This window comes from Colossoma macropomum, unplaced genomic scaffold (assembly GCF_904425465.1).
Source record: "Colossoma macropomum unplaced genomic scaffold, Colossoma_macropomum, whole genome shotgun sequence".
Taxonomy (NCBI): domain Eukaryota; kingdom Metazoa; phylum Chordata; class Actinopteri; order Characiformes; family Serrasalmidae; genus Colossoma; species Colossoma macropomum.
In genome coordinates, this window is record NW_023494793.1 from 2,118,777 (window position 1) to 2,143,254 (window position 24,478).

The window sequence follows — 24,478 nt, forward strand, 5'->3', positions numbered from 1 at the left end:
TTATTTCAAGTTTATGTCATTGCATTGTCCTGTTTAAGGATGTCTGCTCAATGAATAAACCACGAAAGTGCACCATTTCTGTTGGGTTGGCGTATTTGTCTCCTAAGGTACTGCTCACGTATAATAACATGGCCTTCAGAGGGAGCAAGAAGTATGTTGTTTTGACTGGAGTCTGACTTTAACAGTTAGAATAAGGAAATGGAGGTGATTATCTTGACTGACAAACTTTGGCCCAACACCAGACACTCGGGCCGTTATATAATGGCATCCGGCTGTGGAATTGAGACGGCTACGAAATACATTAACCAGCATTTTGTGACGGTTATTCTACTTTCATAAGCACCTCATGAATGTTCATGTAAACGAATCGAGCTAGGCCGGGAAGGCGACTCCATTTTGAGTTAGGAATTATCCATAAAAACTTCTCCTCGTCTGGAGTGGATTAGCGCTTGTTTGCCAGAGCGAGCAGGTGTTTGGCTATTGGCGTGTGTGCAAGGAAGTTCTCAGCGCTTTGAAGGCCTGTCTGGGCCAACGTTTCACATACCAGGAAATGAAGTAAACACCGAAGTTCTGGCCAAGGGAAGGACACCCCGCACTAATGGCTTTCACATTTTCCAGTAGGCTAGGCCGGTTCGGGCTGCTCTGAGGAACACTGAAAGCAAGAGAGAGCCACGAAATTAATTATTCTATTTGGCTTACCAGTTTAGAGACTTCTTTTCATTAGACACTTTGAAGTCTGGGCAATGCAAGCTCAAAAATAACAGCCAGCACATGTTAGCAGTTATTCCAAACATGGGAGTTTGTCACAGACTGTTAGCAGTTATTACAAACTGTGGGTGCACGTTTAGACTATGCTATACACTATTCAGTCTGTGTTGTGAAATATAAATACTTTATTCTATCTTTCTTTGTGCTGGACATAAGCCCATCCCGGCTAGAAAAACCTGCAGAGACCAGCCCAGCAAAACCAGCGTGTGTTTTGTTTTGGATGCTAGTATGCTAGTCAACCAGCATGACCATACTGGGGGACCAGCTAAACCTAGCACTAGACCAGCCTATAACCAGTTTAGACCAGCATGAAATACATGGTGAACTCAATTAAGTTAGCTGAATGTGAGAATGTTCACAAAAAGGCCTAATTTAGTACAATTAGCATATGTAAAATGAGTTTAATTCCCAGAACATATACGATTCTTAATACACAGATATACATACCTAAGTTTAAAGCATGTTTATGTGCACTAATTTAAGATAAGGCTTCAATACCGTTAAATGCATACTGTTAACATGACTAGCGGAAGCGTTTTTTTTCTTTGGAGAGGGGGGAAAGACTACATTTCCCATGAGGCCTCATCAGCTGCTCTCGCTGTAGAAGGGGGAAGGGGAGCCGAGATTGGAGGGAGACGAGAGAGAGGTAAAAAAAAATATATAATGCGATTTTAATCCATCGTTACAGCCTGGAAAAGTCGCTTTTGCGCAGAAGAGCAAATTTATTCGTGGTTTGCAAAGGACTAATTGCGGAAAACGTAGCGAACCTGCGAGATAAGCAACGAGAAAACGGAATAGGTAGCGTTAGCCAGTTAGCCGAGATTGGTTACCAGCCAGCAGATTTGATACACAGAGCGGGGGAAATGCGATTAAACCTGCTCTGTTTATTTTCTACAAGCCTTCTTTTTTAAAGGTTTTATACATCGATTTAAATGCGTACATTGTAAGCTGTTCGTTTTACTTGCGTGCCAGCTTTGGGTTTAGTCAGTCAGCTTCTTATTCGAATCTCCCCGTTCCACCTTAAACGGTGCAGTAGTAACGTTCTAGCGCCTGAAGCGCCAATACGTAACTACTGCGCCATTTAAGGTGGAACGGGGAGATTCGAACAAGAAGCTGGGGAATAGAAACCCAACTTCAGCTTCGTGGTTTTTAGCCCGTTTATGGTTAATATAAGCAGTTTTCTCACTGTTAAACAAGCGTGGCTGCAGATTGACAGCGCATTTGTTGGTCTTATATCTCTAAGCCGGCACTTATCTGTCTGTATTTGCAGTGCTGTGAGGCAGCATAGCTACATAAAGTGGTTGCCAGCTGGGTATTAATGCTGAAATGATGTGCACGATAAGGGAAAATATGTTGTGTAGATGTAAGCGAGGTATTAGTTTGCATGACTGACATCCAGGCAGTTTATTCTGCACCTGCACGATACAGTTTGTATGCGAATGTGCTGGAGATTATAGGTTGAGAAGGAGGTGCTGCTTTATTTTTGCGCTTTTGCTGTCTTAAATGCCCGTTGATGAAGGAAATAAGTGAGCCTGAGTTGCGTCGTATTGATTTTATTGTAGGGTTGAGGTTGGCAGAAGGTGACGTCACCCCTACACCCCCCCTTACCACCACCACCACCACCACCACCACCTTCCCCAAACAGTGCAATAAGAAAGAGTCAGGTGGTGGGGGGGTGGGGGTGGTGAGCAAACCCCCTCCTTATCTCTTCACTTCACACACAGTGATGAGGTGAAAAACTGGATTAACATCGTTATGGAGCTGATTTGCGATTGATTTGGTCCGTTTCTGATCCGAGAGAAGGGGAGAGAGAGGAAGAGAGAGAGCGAGATGCAGCCTTAGGTGGATGACGTCATCCCTAAGATGCCTCTGCATGCAAAGGCAGCTCACCATTCATGCACTTATAGTGCATGATGCCATCCTTTATGTGGCTCTGGGGGGGTTAGACCACTTTTCTATGCCGTTTGGAATATATTAGAGCGTGTAAAAAACACTCCTTTGACTCTCTCGTGTTATTAGAGCAGCCGCTTTCATGCCGATTTACCTCCGTCGTCACCATAAACGCAATAGGAATAGCCTTTGCTTTGCATTCGAGTGCCAAAAAGACTATTTGACCAGCATTGGAATAGTTATATTGGGCTTTTATGCGTATTTACAAGATTCTCCTTCAGTCTGTTCGCAGGTGCTCGTGCTCATCGGCTGCTGTCTTTGTTCCTGAGGTGCAGAAGTGAGGCAGTGAGGAACTCCCATCCTGCTCAAGTCTCGAGTTTGATCGCTGGTGCCAAGTACGACTTGGCACAGCTTGGCGCCGACTTGCCATTTAGCTTCTCTTGTGCCAAATATCTGCTCTCTGTGATTTCTGGTGCTGGGGCGGCAAGTGTACCAGCACGGGAAATGCTTTTCTACCTGCCGCCGTCTGATTGGCTTGTTCGGCCACAGTGAAGAAGCCCATAACCTTCGTCCATCAGCTGTGCATCATTGCCTCTGGTAAGCCGAGGCAGGGCTTGGCGAAAAGGACCGATCCCGGATCCCAGAACTGAGTCTCAGCTTCAACCGGTGGCAGTCCAGGTAATGAGCTTTCCGCTCCTGCTTGCTCACTAAGTCACAAAAGTGCATCTTAATTGAAAACAGTGCGTGCTCAGTGAAATGCCTCTGCCCTGCAGCCTCTCCTGAGAGCCATTTGAATGACCGCGCTGGATGAAGATATCATGAAGGTATCCAGTCGAAGCACCATGCGTGTTAAATGGGGAATGGTTACTGGTGGCTCAGGCTGCAGCATGTCCGCACACTAGCAGGACACTGGGACACTCGTCAGGACTCAGGCCATGGAAGGGGACGTCGCAGTTGTAGTCTACTCAGAGGTTTGTACGACTTCGGTGAGCTTTGATGGTCCCAGTTAGTCGTCAGCGATGTTGAAGAGAAAAGCTGTAATATTCATATGATCCACACAGTCATTCTGACGGACTGTAATACACTACAGGAAGTGTAGGGGGCAATATGGCTTCTACTGTTTCATTTAAAAAGCCTCTATAATGTTCATATGATCCACACAGTCATTCTGACAGACTGTAATACACTACAGGAACTGTAGGGGGCGACATGGCTTCTACTGTTTCATTTAAAAAGCTCTATAATGTTCATATGATCCACACAGTCGTTCTGACAGACTGTAATACGCTACAGGAAGTGTAGGGGGCGATATGGCTTCTACTGTTTCATTTAAAAAGCCTCTATAATGTTCATATGATCCACACAGTCACTCTGACAGACTGTAATACACTAATACAATAATTAAAAATCAAATTAAAAATAAAAAGTTAAATTAGGACAAAAAAAGTGCCGTTACAGTACAGAAAAGGCACCCAAACATGTTAATTAAAAGCACTTGTTGGCAGAAAGAGTTTTTTTGCTTGTCAAAACACCAAATAGCTTTATGAATTTTAATAAATGCAATTAAACGTAAAGTTTAACGTGGTTCCCGATTTCTCTAGGCATTGCATGGATTTGTTTAATTCCAGCTTTGCAGCCACTCATCACTCTGACGTTTGACTAGCTGTGACTATTATTATTATTATTATTATTATTATTATGGTAACACTTTATTTGGATGCTCCACTGTAGATGCTCAGTCTGTCTTTAGCTTACATTCAACTAAATATCTATTAAATGCAAGTGAACTTGGGGTTCTGTTTTTTAGATTCTGTTATCTAACCCTAAACCTGACCCTAACCTTAATGTTGTTGAAAATCAACTGAGTATCATCAGAAAGTATAGGGGACCATCCAAATAAAGTGTGACTATTGTTGTTATCATTATTATTAATTTATTCTTATTTATTTATAATTGTAATGATTGCAAATCAATAGTATGCTCTGTCCTGTATGAAGTATACAGTGCAAATCAATAAATATACAGGAAATATAATAACAGATCTGTTTCTTTTTCAGGACTCGAAAGGTTTTCAGCAGGAATGTCAGCAGACAGAGGATCTGACCAACGGACACTCCAAACACACACCTGTAAGAACAGCCTCTGACTCACAGAAGGTGTAAAGATACGTTTCCGAGGTCAAGATCTGGTCAGATTTTTGATATTTTATGTGTTTTTATTAGAGGTCTTGACTCTGATTATGTACACGTTTAACTTGGAACGTATTTATTATGGCTGCAACAAACGACTAATTTGATAGTCGAATAATCTATTATTCGGATTATGAATCACTACATTACCAAATAACTTTTATGTAGCTATTAGATTTATTTAAATTTAGCTTGAGGTTGTTTTAAATTTAGCTTGAGGTTGTTTTATGCATTTGCTAACAACAATAAAGATGAAAATCATTCAAGAATTCACTGTATTAATGAACTTTCCTGCCAATACAAAAGATAAAATAAAACCTCCAACATATTTTTCCTGTCAAAATTAATAACCAAGGATGTTCAAAGTAGCAACAATAAAATATGACAAACCTTAATCAGTTTTTCTTTAATCAAGTAAATAAAAAGTCAGTCTAAATTTAAATGTTAAATGTAAACAGTGCAGTCTGTGCTCTGTGTATTCTCCTGTCTGTCTGCTGCAAGTAATCACAGGTCTTTATTGAGACGGAGGAAAGTCAGCGTCTCCCGGTGCTCCTGTGAGAGTCTCGCTCTCCTCTGAGAGCAAATATCCACAACTGCAGAGAAGCTTTGATGGAGCGGAGGGGAAAGTGGCGAATGTTTGTGGCAAACTTCTACATGAACAATTAGATTTGAACGATTTTGTGTAAACACTGAATTTGAACGCACCGTTGGCCTCAGCGTTAAGGCGACGATGCAGTGTTTAAAACTGTAAATGTTATCTGGAAAGTGAACAGCGTCGCTGTGAATACCAGTTACTTGCTTCTCTGTTCCAACTCCATCAACGATACCAAAGAGCAGCGTTTCCAAATAGAAGATGTTGCAGCTCAGCTCAGAACATGAAGTAGGATGGAATTTAACATTAATATTAGCGAACTAACTACTACAGCTATCGCCGCGTCCCAAACCACACACTTCTGTTCTTCACACACTACACTAATGAGTGCACTTCTACTGGTATATGTGCTATTTTTACACACTATTTAGTGTGCTAGTATGCGATTTGGGACGTGGCGCATCTTACCGAGATTAATCTTCTTCATCCAGTGAGCCGCCGAGTTTCCTCTTCAGATGCTCCAGCATGGAGGATGAGCTCCATGCCAGCTAAGGTCGGCTTTACAAACAGCACAACTGACGACCTTTTTTCTGAGTTTAGCTCCCGCACTGCTCAGGATTGTGTTCTTGAGGCTGCCATTGCGCCGTTGTTAACCCTCCAGTGAGTGGTAATGTCAAAACGTTCCTACAGGAGCACCTGCCAACCTGTTACACACGTTTTGGGCCTTAACAAAGCTGAAGAGGTTCTACTTGGCTGTTTTTACTTCATTAACTGGACCTTCGAATGCAACATGAACCTCCTGCCCATTGCTTAGATTATTTGGTGTCCTGGCAGAATCCCTCTTCTCCAAGCCCCGGGTAGCTGATGCCGTTGTCTTTGCCCTCCTCTTAGCTAAGAGAAGGATCCTTCTGGCGTGGAAATCCACCACCCCACCCTCACACGCTCTATGGCTGACTGATGTCATGTTTTTCCTGGACTTGGAAAAGGTTAAATTTAGCCTGAGAGGTACTGCAGACATATTTGACCGGATCTGGCAACCATTCATTTTCTGTTTTAAACGTTTGTCTAATTTAAATACAGGTTTGTCTAATTTAAATACAGGTTTGTCTAATTTAAATACAGATTAAAGGACGTCCTTATCTTTTTATCTTTTTTATTAGCTTATTTTTAGTTCTTGTGGAAAGTTTTATTTATTTGCTTTTTATTTGTCCCTCATTGTTTATCCTTCATTTACTTATTTTACTAATTTGTTTTAAGTTGGGGAGGCAGGCTGAGACTGTGGGTGGGGTGGGTTTCTGGGGTGGGTGGGTTTCAGGGGTGGGTTTCAGGGTTGGGTGGGTTTCAGTGTTGGGTGGGTTTCAGTGTTGGGTGGGCAGGGTGGGCTTCAGGGTTGGGTGGGCAGGGTGGGCTTCAGGGTTGGGGGGGGATTTAGGGATCCAGAAGATGGAGGGGGGCTAGATGGTTTATAAGGTATTGAGGAACTGACACTGTTATAATTGTAACTGTTTTTCAAGCAGAGGAATAAAAAGGAAAAAAAAAGTTCCTGCTGAGCGCGAGAAAGACACGTAATGACGTCACCAACTAATCGACCACTAAATTAGTTGCCGACTAATGTGGTCGTCAGTTTTAGTCGATTAAGTCGAATAATCGTTGCGCTCCTAGTATTTATACACACGAGTTCTTTCCCTCCTCGCTTCGCTGTTCCTCTCTGTGCCGTAGCACCGGTGGCTGAGCCCTCTCTGTTCCTCTGACTGCTGGCTGACGCGCCCGTTCTCTGTGTAATTCACCTTCGCGGTGTTACGGAGAGAGAAAGGCTGTTAGAGTTCCTGTTAAAGCTGAGTTCAAAACTGGGAATCAAACCAGTCAACTAACTCTGTAGTGTTTGTACCTCTGTTAACTCTGACTGTGGCTGTTTTATAAGATCACTATTTTGCGTGTTACTCTACTCAAACTAATCCTTTGTTTTGAAATAAATTAAATTTTTTTCTGCACATAAAATATGAAAAGCTTATCAAATCTCACCCTCAGAATCAATAATTGGCTCTAGAATTGGTCTAAATCAGTCGTTTTTATGATAAATGCAGTTGCTCCTTGTTCCAGCAGTGCTGATGATGGAGAATGTTTAAAAATATATCTATATATTTATTTATTTATTACGGAGAGAGAAAGGCTGTTAGATTTCCTACTAAAGCTGAGTTCTGGTTCTGCAGGTGCTGAATGGACTGCCTCCAGGTAACGGCATCAAGGAGAACGGCAGCGTCAATGGCAGCTCTTATCTCAAATCCGTCCCGGTGAGTGAGTGAGCAAGCGAGCGAGCGAAAAGTGAGCTGTTAGATGTGTGATGGAGTTAAAGCGTTAGATCGAGATGTTTCTCGACTCACGGAGCTGAACGTGTTGCAGATCTCAGCTCTGAAGCAGAACGGCATCCTGCAGTCTCTGGCAGCAGGTGGAGATCAGACTAAAGCAGAAGGTAAAGTTCCTCCACTACATTTATAATCAGTGGCTTGTTTTTATTATTTTGATCATAATTTTTATTGTATTGTAAAGTTGTACTCATGTATGAGCTTCTGTTTATTTATGTGTGTATTTATTTTATTCTGTGAATTATAGTTGTAAATGCATAGATTTGTAAATTTAAGTTACAGCATCGTTCAAGTTTAACCTCTTCAACTCCTTGAGACCACCGGTGGTTCCAAAACGCACTTCGTCATATTCTTCATAACTTTCATATTTCATAAGCTACATTCTGAAGGTGGGGGTCGTATGAGAGCTGTAACTGTCTTCTCTCCCGTCAAATAGATGGTGATGTAATTTTAAACTTTAAATTTTAATAAAAGAAGCTGAACTCACTATTTTGTTTTCTACTGAAAGTCGACCCATTTTTTTACTCAAATCTGAGCTATAAACGATAAACAGATGGCGTCTCTTCAGTGATCTGCTCTGTAAAGATTATTTTTATAAAATAATACGAAGAGCATCTAAGATTTTTGGCTTTCAGCTGTAAATTGTAAGCATAGAGCAATATGTGTAGATCATAAAACACATGTTCTGTTCATTTGAAGGGAGCTTTAAAAAAAATAATAAATAAAATAAAAATTTACATTTATTTCATGCAGTTACTGAATAATTTGCCTTACGATTTGGTCACATAAATACAGATGGACAAACCAAAATATGCCCTGGAGAATAAGAGGTTAAACATTGTTCTGGTTTACTGAACATGTTGTTCACAGTGTGGGATTTGTGTAAAAAAAATGTGTTTACAGAAAAATCTAATTTTTATGTTTTTAAATCAAAACTGGGAATCAGATCAGTCATCTAACTCTGTAGTGTTTGCAGCTCCATTAACTCTGTCAGCATTGTGTAAGATCACTATTTTGCGTGTTACTCTACTCAAACTAATCAGTTGTTCTGAAATAAATTTACATTTTTTCTGCACATAAAATATGAAAAGCAAATCGAATCTCACCCTCAGAATCAATAACTGGCTCTAGAATTGGTCTAAATCAGTAGTTTTATGTTAAATGCAGTTGTTCACGGTGCTGATGATGGAGAATGTTTTTTTTAAAAAAAAACTTTCTTTCTTTATTTATTTAATTTAGCTTTTCCATTGTTATTTCATCCCTCTTTTGGGTTTTCCTCTCCATCAAGTAGCTTCTGCTGCTCTCCAGGCTGCCATTGTTAATAAGAATGTTTGTTTTCTTGCGACTCGCCTGGTGAAATAAAATTTAAATAGCAAAGAAGTAACAAAATGAGTAAAGTTGACTCTGAAAAGTCTGGATGTAACTCTGCAGACGGAGTTTTACTTAAAGCACAACGTTAAAAATGATGCAGGCCTCCGACTCACACGGGAAAAAAAAAGTTTTCTTGGCAGGTGAGGATAAAATCAACCTTATCAAAATCAAAAATATTACTCATTTTGATTTTTTACCTCATTTTTTGACGTTTCGCTTGTTTTAAGTCACTTTTTCAAGTGAAATGATCTCACTGTGTTGGCAGGTAATGTTGCTTGTTGTAAGAAATATAGTTATATGCCAAAGTTTGGGCTCCCTGGTCAGTTTCCACATTGTGTTGATTTTCTAAGTGAACATAAATCATGAATAAGTCAATGTAAAATATGACCTGAAAAGTTATTCCACATTTTATATTTAATGTATTTTATGGATGTGAAATTAAAATTGAGCACTAAACACTTGCTGCATTGAAGTTGCCCTGTAGAGGATGTTTTCACTTGTTTTCTCTCATCACACTTAAAAAAAGTTTCTTCAAGGGTTCTTTAGTAAAGAAAATGTTTCTATAAAGAATCACGAACATTCAAAGAACGCTTACCATGTTTAAAGGGTTCTTTTTGTTCTTCAGATTGAGGGAGAATTTGCTGGAGATGGGTTCTATATAGCACCAAAAAAAGCGTTCCTCTATTGTAAACAAGCCTGACATTGTAGCAACAGCAGAACCTTTTTTGGTGCTATATAGAATCATTTACAGCACATTCTCCATTGATCTAAAGAACGCTTTCACCATTCAATCATGCGAAGGGTTCTTTGAATGTTATAGAACCATATAGAACCATTTTCTTTGCTAAAGAACCCTCGAAGAACAACCTTTTTTAAGTGTATATAAAATCAAGAAAACACATAATTTGATATAATAAAGATATCATTTTTTTCCCTGTGTATATAAAGGGTTGTTATGCTGAATTGTAGCTGATTGTGCCTAAAAAGAACATTTACTTGATTAATTACATAATTACTTAATGAAATTCAGCTTATATTCTGTATCAGCAGGTTAAGGTCTGCACTTTGGACTTATTTCTTTGTTCTGACCTCAAACAAACGACACAAACATGCCCGTCACACAACGAAAACTTTCCATCGCGATTAATCCAGAATTAACTCGTCCTCTTGTCTTACAAACCTGAATATGGTATGGATGGGAAGTTTACTGTGCGTTTCAATGAGCTGAGAGTCAGAAATCACAGCCTGCTTGTGTTGTCATTAGTGAATGTGGTGATTCCTGGTCATTGACTGTGACCCCTCGCCGTTTGTGTGTGTGCTCAGAGGTGAACTCGGAGCTGGAGCGCGCGCAGCAGGAGTGGGACGCCCTGGAGAGCATCCAACCAGGTGAGACCAGTCACCTCACCCCGTCTCCATAGCAACAGCATCCCGCGGGCCGGATGCGGGCCGCATTACATCAGCGTGACTCGGCACGCGCCTCCACCCCGGAGAGAGAGCATTACCTCATCGGAGGAAACGGATACTGTTGGAAAAGTGTGCACGGGCACGTTCTGCTCTCCCAGCCTCGCCTTCGCTATTCTTCGTTTTCAGTTTCCCTCGTTCACATCTTTTTTTGGTTTACCTGTTGCAGAAGCATAAATACCTGCTAATTATGAGCCAAAATTGTCAGTCGCACTACCTCCAGGCTCTTGTTGCCATAGAAACAGCCAGGGCTGTACGGATATTTCGGCAAACGTTAGTGCCTGGGCTGTATCTGTGGCCCCATTGTTTAGAGGCTGTTCCTTAAACCAGCTGCCAGAGTCAATCAATGAAATTCGGCTTTTGGCAAACTTGGCCTCGGCTTTTAAAAATGGCTGTTTTTAATTCAACATTTGCAAAAGTGAACTATTTAAGAAGGAAGAGGAGAAAAAATCAAACATTTGATAAAAATAAATGAAAAAGTAAGTCAGTCCATCCAACTGCTGTGCAGAATTTGCTGTAAGGGTGTGACGATTTCAGTACAGTACTGAAAAATCGGAAATAGTTACTGTATATCAGAAGTCTTTCATGGACTAGTTCAGGGGGTCGGCACCCCAGCAAAACTCAAACCACCTTGTGAGCCACAACATTTTATGCCCATTTTACCGTCTTCGCTGTCACTACGTCTCAGTATGTGCTGATTTACTAGCATAGGATATAAAATATAATATATAGACGAAAACACAGACTTACTTTGCTCTGCTTTAAGCTTTAGCTCAGCTATAGCCGCTTTTCTCACATCTCTGGTAGGAAACTTTTCCTCGAAAGTAGAACAGTTTCTTGTAAAATGTCTCTAATGTTCTAATTTTTATGAGGCAGAAGTTGCTTCTCATTTGCCGGCTACTTGTTTGAATTTTTGAAAATTTGATTGAGAAGCTGGCGAATGAGAAGCGACTTCAGCCTCGCTACTTTGTGTGACAGTTTCTCGTTGCAGATTAAACGTATCAGGAAACCAGCTGGAGTGATTATAAACTCTAATAAGTCCATCCGTCTCTAAATGATCAATGTTCATCTTAAATCTCTCTCTTTGCCGTTTCGTTAGCTGCTAGCTAGGCGAGACTGTTGTCTGTGTTGCTATGGTGACCAGCAGTCTGCGCTGATCTTCAGGGTTAAAGGGTGAATTAGCAGTTCTACATTAACTCCAGAGTTTGAGACCATTTATAGTTAAACGGTGTTGAACGATCAGCAGAGCTTTATTTTACTGTAAAGGAGGATTATTTTATTTTTACCTAATAATCTGATTCTGCTGTGGAGCCGCAACAGGGCAGTGAAAGAGCCGCATGTTGCCGACCCCTGGGCTAGCCGTTTGGGTATGTCTTATGTAGTTTTGCAGTGTTTATAACTCAGTTGCATTATTTTATATCTTTTTCTGAGCCAAAAATGTCTGGGTGGTATATAGTTCATCTCAACAGTCACAAATTTTAAACACAAAAAACAAAAATTAAATCAACCTCAGAATGAAAAATTGTGTTGAACCTGTAAATATGTGTATTTTTACACCCCTATAATTCAGTTACTGTACACTGGTTACTGTTTACAGGCTCTATAATTGGTCTAGATCTGTCGTTTTTATGATTAATGCAGTTGTTCAGTGCTGTTTATACCCATCGTGTACTGTATTGTATGTTTTGAGCACAAAAATGATGAAGTTGATTGATGATGGTGTTTCCTCTGCAGTTCTGGTGGAAGATCTCACTCCCTCCGCTCTGATCTCCTTCAACGAGGCTCTGCAGCACTTTCAGACCACAGACCTCGGCGACCTGCTGGTAAGTTATCAAGATATCGGCCTTTGCAATACTGATGTTGCCGAAGGCTGCAATATGCAAATGAGCTGTCTGTGCACTGTGAGCGTTCTGACCAATCACAGCGCTACAGGATTCGCACAATCCATCAGTGCTTTCAGAGCAAAATTGAGGCTTTACAGAAAATATAAACACATTGCTGACTTTCAGTGTAGGTTAATGTAACAACATTGTCATTTTCGAGTAGTTCTGTCGGTCCACTTTTCATAAAATGCAGCTGGCATTTTCAGAATTAGTGAAAATGTGTTCTGATGGGGCTGGAATGTAAATTATTTTGTCAAATCTGTTTTCCAGGATAGATTATTTTGGTGAAATCCAATCTGTGTCTAGTGGTGGACGAAGTACACAAATCATGTACTTGAGTTAAAGTAGAGATACCCTAAGGTAAAATATTACTCCAGTAAAAGTAGAAGTTCCTCCTTTTAGACCTCCACTTGAGTAAAAGTACTGAAGTATTTGCCTTCAAATGTACTTAAGTATTGAAAGTAAAAGTACTAAAAGATTAATTATGGCTCTGATGTCCTATTATCATTTTGTAACAAGACTCGCTTCATTAACTCATTTTAGGTAAAATACTCCAGTGTCTCTCTTGGTAAACCAGTCTTTTAATAGAAGGTCATTAATTAGTGACGCTGATGTTTATTAAAATGATCATAAGCACAAAACACTGAAGGCAAACAGTTTCCATCAGGTAGAACTGAGTGGCTCTGAAATCACTTTTTACACACAAGCAAAGTTTCAGTTTAAGATTTATTTAAACTTAGTTACAAGTTTAAGATTAATAAAAACTTTAAACTCAGGTTCACAAATGAGTTTCCTTTACTAAACTGCGTCTGTAGGTCTCTGTTCATAAACATAAACTAGCCTAAACAAATTTACTATAAAATGAAATGTTTGTATAAATTCAGAAAAAAGACACGTCAGTCACAACTGCATATGTGTACATATTTCTATATTGTGGTCTGTTTACCCACAAAGTTGAGACCCATATGTCATCTTTTCACTAATTCTTTGATGTGTGATTGTCAGTCAGTGTGTCCATTAACCCCGTCCTGCTTTACCTGCTAAAGTGACCTAAGTATAGCGTGGATATGCTTGCGCTGGGTTGGTATGACCAACAGGTCAAAACAAGCTCAAAACAAAGTGACCGCTGTGCCCTGATTGGTGTTTTTGCTTTGCGCTTCTTTCGTTTTGACATGTTACGTTTTTATACACACAGAAACCAAAAGGAAGGACAGATTTCTCATAATGTAGTGGAGTAAAAAGTGAGATATTTGACTTTGAAATGTAGTGGAGTCAAAGTAGAAAGTCGCCCAAAATGGAAAAACTTCAGTAAAGTACAGATACAGGAAAAACTACTTAAGTACAGAAACACATTACATTTACTTCATTACTGTCCACCACTGTCTGTATCACAGCAGTGGCGTGTAGCTGTATAACCGCAGTGTGTTTTTTGTCAGTATTGTGCAGCTGTAAGTGATTAATGTGTACAATGTGAGGAAATGTGGTGTTCTTCCAGTCTTCTGTGCTTTATGATGTGAGTGATCTCGCCAACAGAGAAACATTCAGCCAACCATTCGCAGAACGGGATTGGCTGCCATCACTCACTTCCTGTTTGGCCCTCCGCGGCTGCATAAAGAGCTGGTGGAGGAGAGGGACCTGGTGTTCGCCATCGCTCAGTGTGAGTTCGACCAGCGTCCACTCATAATGAGCCTACAGCCATGGACACGTTCATCTCACTGCTAAGACTGTTCATAGAGCTTCATAGACTCATTCATAGTAGATGCTGAATGATTTATAGAGGTTACTGAATAATTAGTAGTAGATAAAGATTATTCATAGTGGTTGCTTTATAATTAATAGTATTTGATGAATAATTTATAGTAAATACTGAATAAATTATAGTAGTTGCTGAATAATTAATAGTCATAACTGAAAAATTCATAGTAGATGCTGAATAATCTTAAAAAGTAATAACTGAAAAATTCATAGTAGTGAATATTTCATAGCGGTTGCTGAATAATTAATAGTAGTTAATGAATAATTGGTTAAATACTGAATGATTTATTGTAGTTACCGAATTATTAATAGTAATAACTGAATAATTCGTAGTTGATAATGAATAATTCATAGTGGTTACTGAATAATTTGTAGTAGATACAGAATTATTCATAGTGGTTGCTTTATAATTAATAGTAGTTAATGAATAATTGATAGTAAATGCAGAATAAATTACAGTAGTTGCTGAATAATTAATAGTCATAACTGAAAAATTCATAGTAGATGCTGAATAATCTTAAAAAGTAATAACTGAATAATTCATAGTAGATGCTGAATAATTCATAATAGTAAATATTTCATAGTGGTCACTGAATAATAGTAGTTAATGAATAATTCATTAGTAGCTACTGAATAATTTATAGCAGTTCCCAAATAATTCCACATTGTACTAAATAATAAGTCTAAATACTAATAACTGAATAATTAGCCTGCAGTTCCTAGTCTGTATGTAAACAGTGTTCTCTGTGTTCAGGTTCTCTGGATAACAGTCAGCCGGTGCACATGCGTGTGCTCCAGACCATCTACAGGAAACTCACCTGCACCCGGACAGACTGTCCCCGCTACGGTCCGCACTGGGAGAACGTCGGCTTCCAGGGTAAGGGTGGCGAACTATACAGGCATTTTTAATAACAACAACAACAATAAGCTTATAGTATAAAGTAATAAATAATTATTAAACTCTTATTCTCCAGGGTGTATTTTGGTTTGTCCATCTGAATTTACATGACCAAATCGTAGGCAAATTATTCAGTAACTGCATGAAATATTTATTTATTTTTTAAAGTTCCCCTCAAATTAACAGAACGTGTTTTATGATACACATATTGCTATATGCTTACAATTTACAGCTGAAAGCCAAAAATCTTAGACGCTCTTTGTATTTTTTATAAAAATAATGTTTGCAGAGCAGATCACTGAAGAGACGCCATCTGTTTATAGTTTATAGCCCAGATTTGTGGAAAAATGGGTCGACTTTCAGTAGAAAAAAACTTGTAATTTTAAAGCCTTATAATAAAAGAAGCTGAACTTACATCTCCCATCTATTTGACTGGAAAGAAGACAGTTACAGCTCTCATACGACCCCCACCTTTAGAATGTAGCTTATGAAATATGAAAGTTATGAAGAATATGACGAAGTGAATTTTGGAACCACCGGTGGTCTCAAAAAGAGGTTTTAAGATTACTTTATGTCCTGGTCATATTACAATCACTGTTGTTGTTATTATTACAGTATAATAAGCTGGATTGTGTATTATGTGATCAGTGCATATTATTTATTTAATGGAAAATGTTTTTATAGTAGACTTAAGTCGATTGATGGTGATAGTATCTTGAATCTGCAAGAGATTTTATCTGTCACAGTTGCTAATTCAAGTTTACAATGTAAATGTCAGAAAATACATTGTCTGCAACTTTAAAATGGACAGAACTGACCATATTAGTCCTGCAGTCTGTTCTTCGGTGTACGTGGTCGATAGTTTATTGCGTACAATGTCACAAGACTGTTATGGTCATTTCTACTACAACTACTACTACAATTATAACTGAAAAAAGTCAGCGGAGTTGGGTTGTGTATTAATGTAGTGAAAACAAGAAAAGTCGGTCCCGCTTCATATTAAGTGTCTCTAATAACTGTGTAGTTACATGTGAACAACATATGCAACAACAATGTAACTACTAATGATTTAGTCACTGTTACAGATGGATTACAGAAGTACACCTTATGTAATTATACATGCGTATCAACTTTGGTTTTTCCTCATGTAATTACACAAGTGTATCTTAATAGTTGTAACAGCCTAATCTTTCTCATGTAATTACACAAGGGTAATAACAAAAATGTAATTACATTTGTTATTAGACTGGAACAGCAGTTTTTTTTCAGAAGTCTTTTCCAGCAGTGAAAGGAAGTGTGTAATAACTTACATTAAGACATTACTGACACTGTATCTGCCAGCTTTCCTATCGTTTAGCTAGCATTTATGTTGCTAATGCTGTGACACTGTAACCATTAATTAAATGTGTTGCATTTCCCCAAAGCAGTGTTTCTATTACCACTACGTTATTACACAGTACCTACATAACAACTACACAGGAACTGTCCACTTACTTTACAGTGTAACTTTAACACTACAGGAAAGTTCTTGTGTAGAAGATACACTTGTGTAATGACATTAAGCAAAACTGAAGTTGATACACGTGTGTAATTACATAGGCTGTACTTCTGTAATGTGGACTAAATCATCAGTAGTGTTGTTGCAAATGTTATTCATGTGTAACTACGTAGTTATTAGCGACACTTAATATAAAGTGGGACCGAAAAGTCTCATTTGATGACGCGTGTCGGACGTCTGTAGGTACAGATCCTGCTACTGATCTGAGAGGGACGGGGTTCTTGGGCCTGATGCACGCTCTCTACCTGGTTATGGATCCAGAGACTCTACCGCTCGCCAGAGACATCTACAAACTCTCTCAGCATCCAGTGCAGGTAAAGCAGCGGTTACGCTACACCACTTTACACCTGTAGTGAGTTATCCCTGATTCTCAGTCAGGCTGAGGTTGGCTTTAGTCTGCAGGTTTTAGGGCCGTCCGGAGCAGAAAATCGGGGAGTGTTTGAGGGGCACAGGCTCAGATTTGTTACCTCCCAATTGAAGTTAGGACCAGTCAGAGTATCACACGTTTGATTTTTTTCTCTCGTCTCTGGTCAGTGAGTCAGTCTGAATAGATCCGACCAACAGCCAATGGAAACTGAGAGGGTAAGAAGTAAATACAGCAGACAAATGCTAAACAGATGTTCACATGTATAGCAAAGCTTTTTAATACAGCTGTTCACTAACTGGGGGGCTGCAGGAGGGGCACTCAGGGGGCTGCAGAAAAATTTCAGATATTCAGTCTACTTGGATGTGAGCACATTAAGTGCATGTACACCTAAAACTCTTAAATGGACCACTAAATTTTAGACATTGTATCTCTACTTAGGTGTACATTTAAACTTTAAAAACTGTTAAAACAATGAAAAAAGATTTTTTTCCATTGTTTTTAATGTAACCTTTACTTAACTAGGCAAGCCATTAAGAACAAATTCTTATTTACAGTGACAGCCTGGAAAGCACTCCTGGTCAAATGACATGTTTGTGTTGATTTTCTAAGTGAAAATAAGCTGCACGTCCTCTACAGAGGAAAAACCACTTCTGCACATTTTAATACAATTTACTGTTTATTTACTGAGTGTAACATATTTGGGAAAAGACAAAAACATAATGTGGCCTGTGCAAAAGTGTATTTTTGTATTTTAAGTTCAATTTTCACAGTGTGTTATATTAAATAAATAGAAATTGTGCAGTAAAAATTGCAGAAAAATGCCGTACTGGCAGTTCTCTGGAGAGGGTGTGTAAATTTGTTTTACTTAGAAAATCAACAGAAGATGGAATTAGACCAGGGGTGCCCAGACCTCTGCATGCCACTGGATATTGACCACCCATTTCTTCATTTCCTGAGCAGTGAATCTAACGAGCAGCTCTGTGTTCTGTAATTCTTCCAGAATTTTCCGTTCTGTGTGATGTCCATCAATATGACCCGCATCGCCCTGCATGCACTCAGGGAGGAGGTTCTGTCAAAGTGAGCACACGTTTCTTCATTTAACCAAACTATCAGATTTGGTTCGTCTGTCTTATGACTGCGTAAATGAGCTGAACACCAATAACATCAACCAAAATAATGTAGAATTCAGTTCATTTAACCTGGGAATGAAAAAAGAGGGCAAATAACAGAATCATATTGTTTTAAAAGTAAAAGATTATCTGACTTAGTGGTGTTTTTTTTATACATTTTCTGTATTACAATTTAAACAGTTTTGCCTATTAAAGTTGAAATGATCTGTTGGATTATCAAAATACTTCAATTCTTAGAATGAAACTCTGTATTGTGCAAAAGTTAAAGAGCACCTTTCATTTATTTTGTTTCCAGTCAAAACAGCCATTAGATAGATCACTTTGTTAATCCCAGAGAGAAAGTCGTCTAGTCAACCCCATTCCCAAAAAAGTTGGGACACTGTGAAAAATGTAAATAAAAACAAAATGTAATGATGTGCAAATCATTTAAACCCTGTATTTCATTGAAAATGCTTCTAAGACAACTTAAGTGTTACTGCAGTAACACTGACGTGGTGGTGGTGTGTTAGTGTGTGTTGTGCTGGTCTGAGTGGATCAGACATAGCAGTGCTGCTGGAGTCTTTAAACACCTCAGTGTCGCTGCTGGACTGAGAATAGTCCACCAACCAAAAATATCCAGCCAACAGCGTCCTGTGGGCAGCGTCCTGTGACCACTGATGAAGGACTAGAGGATGACCAACACAAACTGTGCAGCAGCAGATGAGCTATCGTCTCTGACTTTACATCTACAAGGTGGACCGACAAGGTAGGAGTGTCTAATAGAGTGGACAGTGAGTGGACACAGTGTTTAAAACCTCCAGCAGCACTGCTGTGTCTGATCCACTCAGACCAGCACAACACACACTAACACACCACCACCACGTCAGTGTTACTGCAGTGCTGAGAATGATCCACCAACCAAATAGTACCTGCTCTGTGAGGGTCCATGGGGGTCCTGACCACTGAAGAACAGGGTAAAAAGGGGCTAACAAAGTATCAGAGAAACAGATGGACTACAGTCTGTAACTGTAGAACTACAAAGTGCACCTATATAGTAAGTGGAGCTGATAAAATGGACAATGAGCATAGAAACAAGGAGGTGGTCAGAACGTTATGCCTGATATGTTGTAGTGTTTGGTGTTTCCACCGTTTCTCTTCTTTTTATACCTCTAAAGTTCAGTCTTAGGAGTTGGTTGAATTTTCTGTAGTTCGTCCTAACTAAAGGGTGGTCTCTGGCTTCTGCACACTACTGTACTTAAATGAAACACAAACGTTTTGAATTTGACATGGTGGCAAATCCAAACAGACTGTTTACATCAACTCAGTGTTGTTGTGTATCTGTTTGTGTTCCTAACACATTTATGTTTCCATGGCAATAAAACGTGCCGTTGCTTTGTGGTGTTACACAGGGAGTGTAACCGCCGGCAGCAGGTGGTGGGGGTACTGAATGATTTTTACGTAGCAACGTTCCTGCATCTCTACCAGCTGTGGAAGAGCCAGAAGAAAACCATCTCGGACTCCGGCTACGTGCTCAAAGGTGAAGCTGCATAACGGGCTGAGTGACCCGTTTTACTTTGGTTTATTGTTTTAAAACAACCTAAAAATCCTGGGGAGTACGCTTCCTGGCCACTTTATCGGAAACCCCTTCCTTGTAGCTTCACCCATAGCTCAGCTACAGATGTGTGGTTTGAGCTGGCCATCCTCCAGTCCTTCATCAGTGGTCAGTTTTTGACCACAGAGCTGCTCATGGTTGGATATATTTGGATGGTGGTCCCCTTTCAACCTAGCAGTGATACCGAAGTGTGTAAAAGCCACAGCAACACTGCTGGGTGTGACACATTTATGCCAGACACCACACACAAGTCAGTGTCACTGCTGTGCTGAGAATGGACCACCACCCACATAATATCTGGACAACAGTGGTTCTGTGGTCAGAAACTGTATGAATACATAGTGGAGCTGTGTGATACGGTGCAAAACTCAGATCCCCTTCATATGTTAGACACGCCTCCAAAGTTCAGTCTTAGAAGCTGGTTGATCATTTTGTGAAGTAATCAAACACATTCAGTGCTGTTGAGGTCTGGACTCTGGGGTGGTCAGTCCATCGTTCAGCTTCTTTGTTTGATGTGTCCGTCTCCTTTTCTCAGTGAGGTTCTTCTTGATCAGCTACACATCCTTTCAGACCCACAGCACTGAGTCGTCTTCTCACAGTGGAAGGATGGACAGAAACACCTGTGGATGTTTTCAGATCTGAAGCAGCTTGATTTTCTCCTCTCTCTCAGAGATGAAAGCTTTAAGTGCTGTTTGTCTGATGGGGGCTACCAGGTCTTCCAGGTGGTTGTTAGGAGGCCGGTATTCTCTGTAGCTAATCATCAACTCCAGTTTTCAGAAATCCAGTTTTTTTCGTTTTACTTTCTTGTTATGCAAGTGGATCATCTTACATCAGGAAAATCTCTTGAAAATTCAGTAACTTTGACTGAATTTGAAGAAATTAAGGGAGGCTATTGACTTTTGTACAGTGGAAGCACAGGTAGGTGTTTCTAATAAAATGGCCAGTTAGTGGACATACAAGGTGGGTGTTTCTGATAAAATGGCCAGTTTGTAGACATACAAGGTGGGTGTTTCTGATAAAATGGCCAGTTTGTAGACATACAAGGTGGGTGTTTCTGATAAAATGGCCAGTTAGTAGACATACAAGGTGGGTGTTTCTAATAAAGTGGCCAGTTATTGGATGTTCAAGGTAGGCGTTTCTAATAAAGTGGCCAGTTAGTAGATGTTCAAGGTAGGTGTTTCTAATAAAGTGGCCAGTTATTGGATGTACAAGGTAGGTGTTTCTAATAGTGTCCAGTTAGTAGACATACAAGGTGGGTGTTTCTGATAAAATGGCCAGTTAGTAGACATACAAGGTGGGTGTTTCTAATAAAGTGGCCAATTTGTAGAAGTACAAGGTAAGTGTTTCTAATACAGTGGCCACTTAGTGGATGTACAAGGTGGGTGTTTCTAATAAAATGGCCAGTTATTAGACGTACAAAGTGGGTGTTTCTAATAAAGTGGCCAGTCATTAGACGTACAAAGTGGGTGTTTCTAATAAAGTGGCCAGTGAGTTCACGGTAGGTGTTTGTAAAGGTGTTTTGTTCCGGCTGTGATCTTCCTCTGTTTCTGTCTCATGCAGAAGTGGAGCTCTATGCCAAAAAGAACCCCAAGCAGATCCTGAGACGCCTCGAGTCGTTCCTACAGGAACGGCGTGCAGGGATTGGCCACCGGACGTCACCTGACACACTGTCGCATAGCAACCCGTCTCCGGGCGACAGGGAGTCCCGAGTGAGCAGCCAGGGGGGGAAGGAGGGGAAAGAAATGAACTTTACTGGAGTGTGTGAACTTCCTCCAGAGATGGAGGGAGAGGCCAGACTTATCTGAGAGAGAGAGAGAGAGAAAGAGAGGCAGAGAGACACAGAGAGAGGCAGAGAGAGGTAGTTTAGCCAGTAACATTTACCCCGTTAGCACGAATGTAGTGTGGCTGATGGTCTATGAAGTTTCACATTAGAGCTGTGCGGCTAATGTAGATAACTGGCAGCATCCAAACTGCTTAAATTACCATGTGTCCATATTTGAGTCCTTGTTTATAGATAACAGTGCCACACAATCAAGTCTGTTAGTGATACTGAGTGGCTCCTCATGGTTTCAAGCAAGTATGTTATAATTAAGACACGATGCTCGTTGCTAATTGGTGGGCATTAGCTTCTTGTACTTGTTAGCCACTTTAGCCTTGTAGCTCCAGTAAAACTAAAGAAGGAAACTTTCTTGGCTGATCAGCTACGTTTGGGTAAAAGGATGTAAATTAGATTTTTAGCCAAACTGTTGCTTTAATAAGCCTTTCCCAAAACTTAGACCAGGAAAAAAACACTAAAATACTTCAGGAACAGACAGAATGTGTGATTTCTACAGTCTGACTGTCTCTCTCTCTCTCTCTTCACTCCTTCATTTCCCACTTCAGACAGGAAGACACGCGTGAAGCTCCAGCTGTAGTATTAGAAACCCTGACAACTGTCTGTGATCAGTTTACCGAGGTACCCAACGGCTTCTATACGCTCTCTTTGAAAAAGGCCAGTCTTTGTAGTTGCCAAATGTTTGAGTTCGTTTCGTAATCTCTGAGATTGTAACAGCGGTCACTTTATGTTAGTGGGCTGAACTGAGGTCAAAATAGGAGGAAAGCTTGTTGGACAGAACGTGGGATTTGTAGCTTTGGCACCAGGAGTGACGAGCACCTTGCCCTTGAATATAAATAGATAGTAATGATGATGGTGATGACGAAGGAATGTCTGCAGGTCATGGTGACTCCTTGGTTTAACCCGTTGATACTTTATCTGAAAATTTAGACATTTTTCAAATACTGACTGTGCGAAAGTTTTAGGCGTCTCAGTAAGATTTTAAAAGCTGGTTATCTGGGCGGTACGAGTTTATCTGCTCAGAAAAGCACTAATATTACAATAAATATGAACAATGTAAATACAATATGTCGTTATTTCATGTATGTGAGTGCGTTTGTTGTTTAATCATTTCCAAACTCGTCCTCGAGGCGCTGTTATTAGTGGTTTAGTGGTTAATCAGTACTTCATTATGTTATTATGGAAGTTATGGAATTTAATAATTCCATGTGATGGCTGGAGGCGCCCAGAAGAAATCTGCAATCTTTCTTCTTCAAACTAGCTCACAGGATATCAACTCCTTTTTGAAAACAAGACATTGTCTTTACTTTTTACTGTATTTATGTTTGTTTGCATTTATTGTAATGATATATGGTGATTCGTACAAGTAAAAAACACACGTATTGCCAAGATAAAAGGTTTTAAAAAATGCTTGGGCCCCTAAAGCTTTTGCACAGCTCTGTATATCAAACCACGAGGCCAGAAAGTGAGTCTATCACTTAACACAGTCCTTTGGTCTCATAACAGCACTAATTCTTTACAATACATAAGAATTTCCAGGTTTGACTGTTGGTGAAAGTATTAAAATGTAAACAGGACCTGTTAGATGATCATCCAGGGTGTAACTGTACACATTCGATGGCGTTTTTTCCTCTTGTTAAGTTTAGTTGGTGGTCATGAGTGGGTTAATGTGAATTAGCCTGTTGTGTGAGTGAGTGTGAATACAGATGCAGCCGTATGCAAAAGTTTGAGGCCAACTACAATCAGGTTTTGTTTTCTATGTGTAAATAAGTGAACACGTCCTCTACAGAGACACACTTCTGCACATTTTAGTGCACAATCACTGTTTATTTGCTGAATTTAACACACTTAAGACCTAAAATGTGTCACAAAAATGTGCTATAAAAAGTTATAGCATGTTTAGTGTGTTTTATTTTTCTCCCAACGTGTTAAATTCAGAAAATAGAAATAGAAAATGTGCAGGAAATTTCCATATTTGGGTTAGACCATCGACCCTCCTTCTGGAGATCCTGCAGAGTTTGGTTCCAACCTGCATCTGGTCCAGCCGATCAGGGACTTCTGAAGAGGTTAACTAGCTGGTCCGGTTGTGGTTGGAGCTGCAGTCCGCAGGATGGTGGGGTTGGTGACCACAGCCGTAGAGAATTTGGACTTATTTTCACCTAGAAAATCTCAAAACATATAATTTGATGAACCAGGATGGTTCAGACCTTTGCGTACGGCTGTACGAAAGCGTTTGTAGTCTTTGTAGTGTTTGAGTGGGAACGCTGGAACTCTGTCGGTGTAGACTTGGCTGTGTGTGCTCGCTTGACTCGACACCGTTTAGATAAGCTACAGGAGTCCAAAACAGGAAATAATCTTCCTCATCCGGACTCATTTGGTCCTTTCCGTAGGGCAGCTGTGCCAGATAAGACGAAATAACTCGGAGGCATTTTGATTAGGGGGTTTCTTTTCATGTCGTTTAGTTTACCAAAGAATCTCTTGACTTTAAAAGGAGATGAGAACGTTGGTAGGCGTGGCCAGGTGTGAGCGAGCTCAGTTTGGGACCGTTTTAATCCCCCAGGCTGACGACCGTTACCGCTGCTGCTTCTGTTTAGTGCTGATATCGTTCCCAGTTGTCCAGCATCTGTTTAGGGTTAGCGTCCTAATTAGGGGCTGCACGATATGAACTAAATACCATATTGTGATAAAATTGCCACATATTACAGTTGCAAAAAATAACGAATAGCATTATTTTGTTCAAAATGATTTACATTTATTGAGTTTATTAAACACCCACAGAACATCATCTGCAACTGTGATTGGTCAGGATGCTTACAGCACCCGGTATA

The 24,478-nt window shown here is 40.0% G+C and overlaps 1 protein-coding gene across 1 annotated transcript; it reads left to right on the plus strand.

The window, feature by feature from the left end:
• The first annotated feature begins 1,355 nt into the window (after positions 1-1,355).
• On the plus strand, positions 1,356-24,478 carry elmod3 (ELMO/CED-12 domain containing 3). The gene is made up of 14 exons (XM_036578192.1): positions 1,356-1,414; positions 2,940-3,336; positions 3,432-3,629; positions 4,716-4,787; positions 7,650-7,730; positions 7,840-7,909; positions 10,497-10,559; positions 12,369-12,457; positions 14,051-14,174; positions 15,027-15,149; positions 16,912-17,042; positions 18,096-18,172; positions 19,614-19,741; positions 21,377-24,478. Exons 3-14 carry the CDS (start codon positions 3,594-3,596, stop codon positions 21,619-21,621), a joined length of 1,239 nt encoding a protein of 412 aa, XP_036434085.1. The 5' UTR covers positions 1,356-1,414; positions 2,940-3,336; positions 3,432-3,593; the 3' UTR covers positions 21,622-24,478.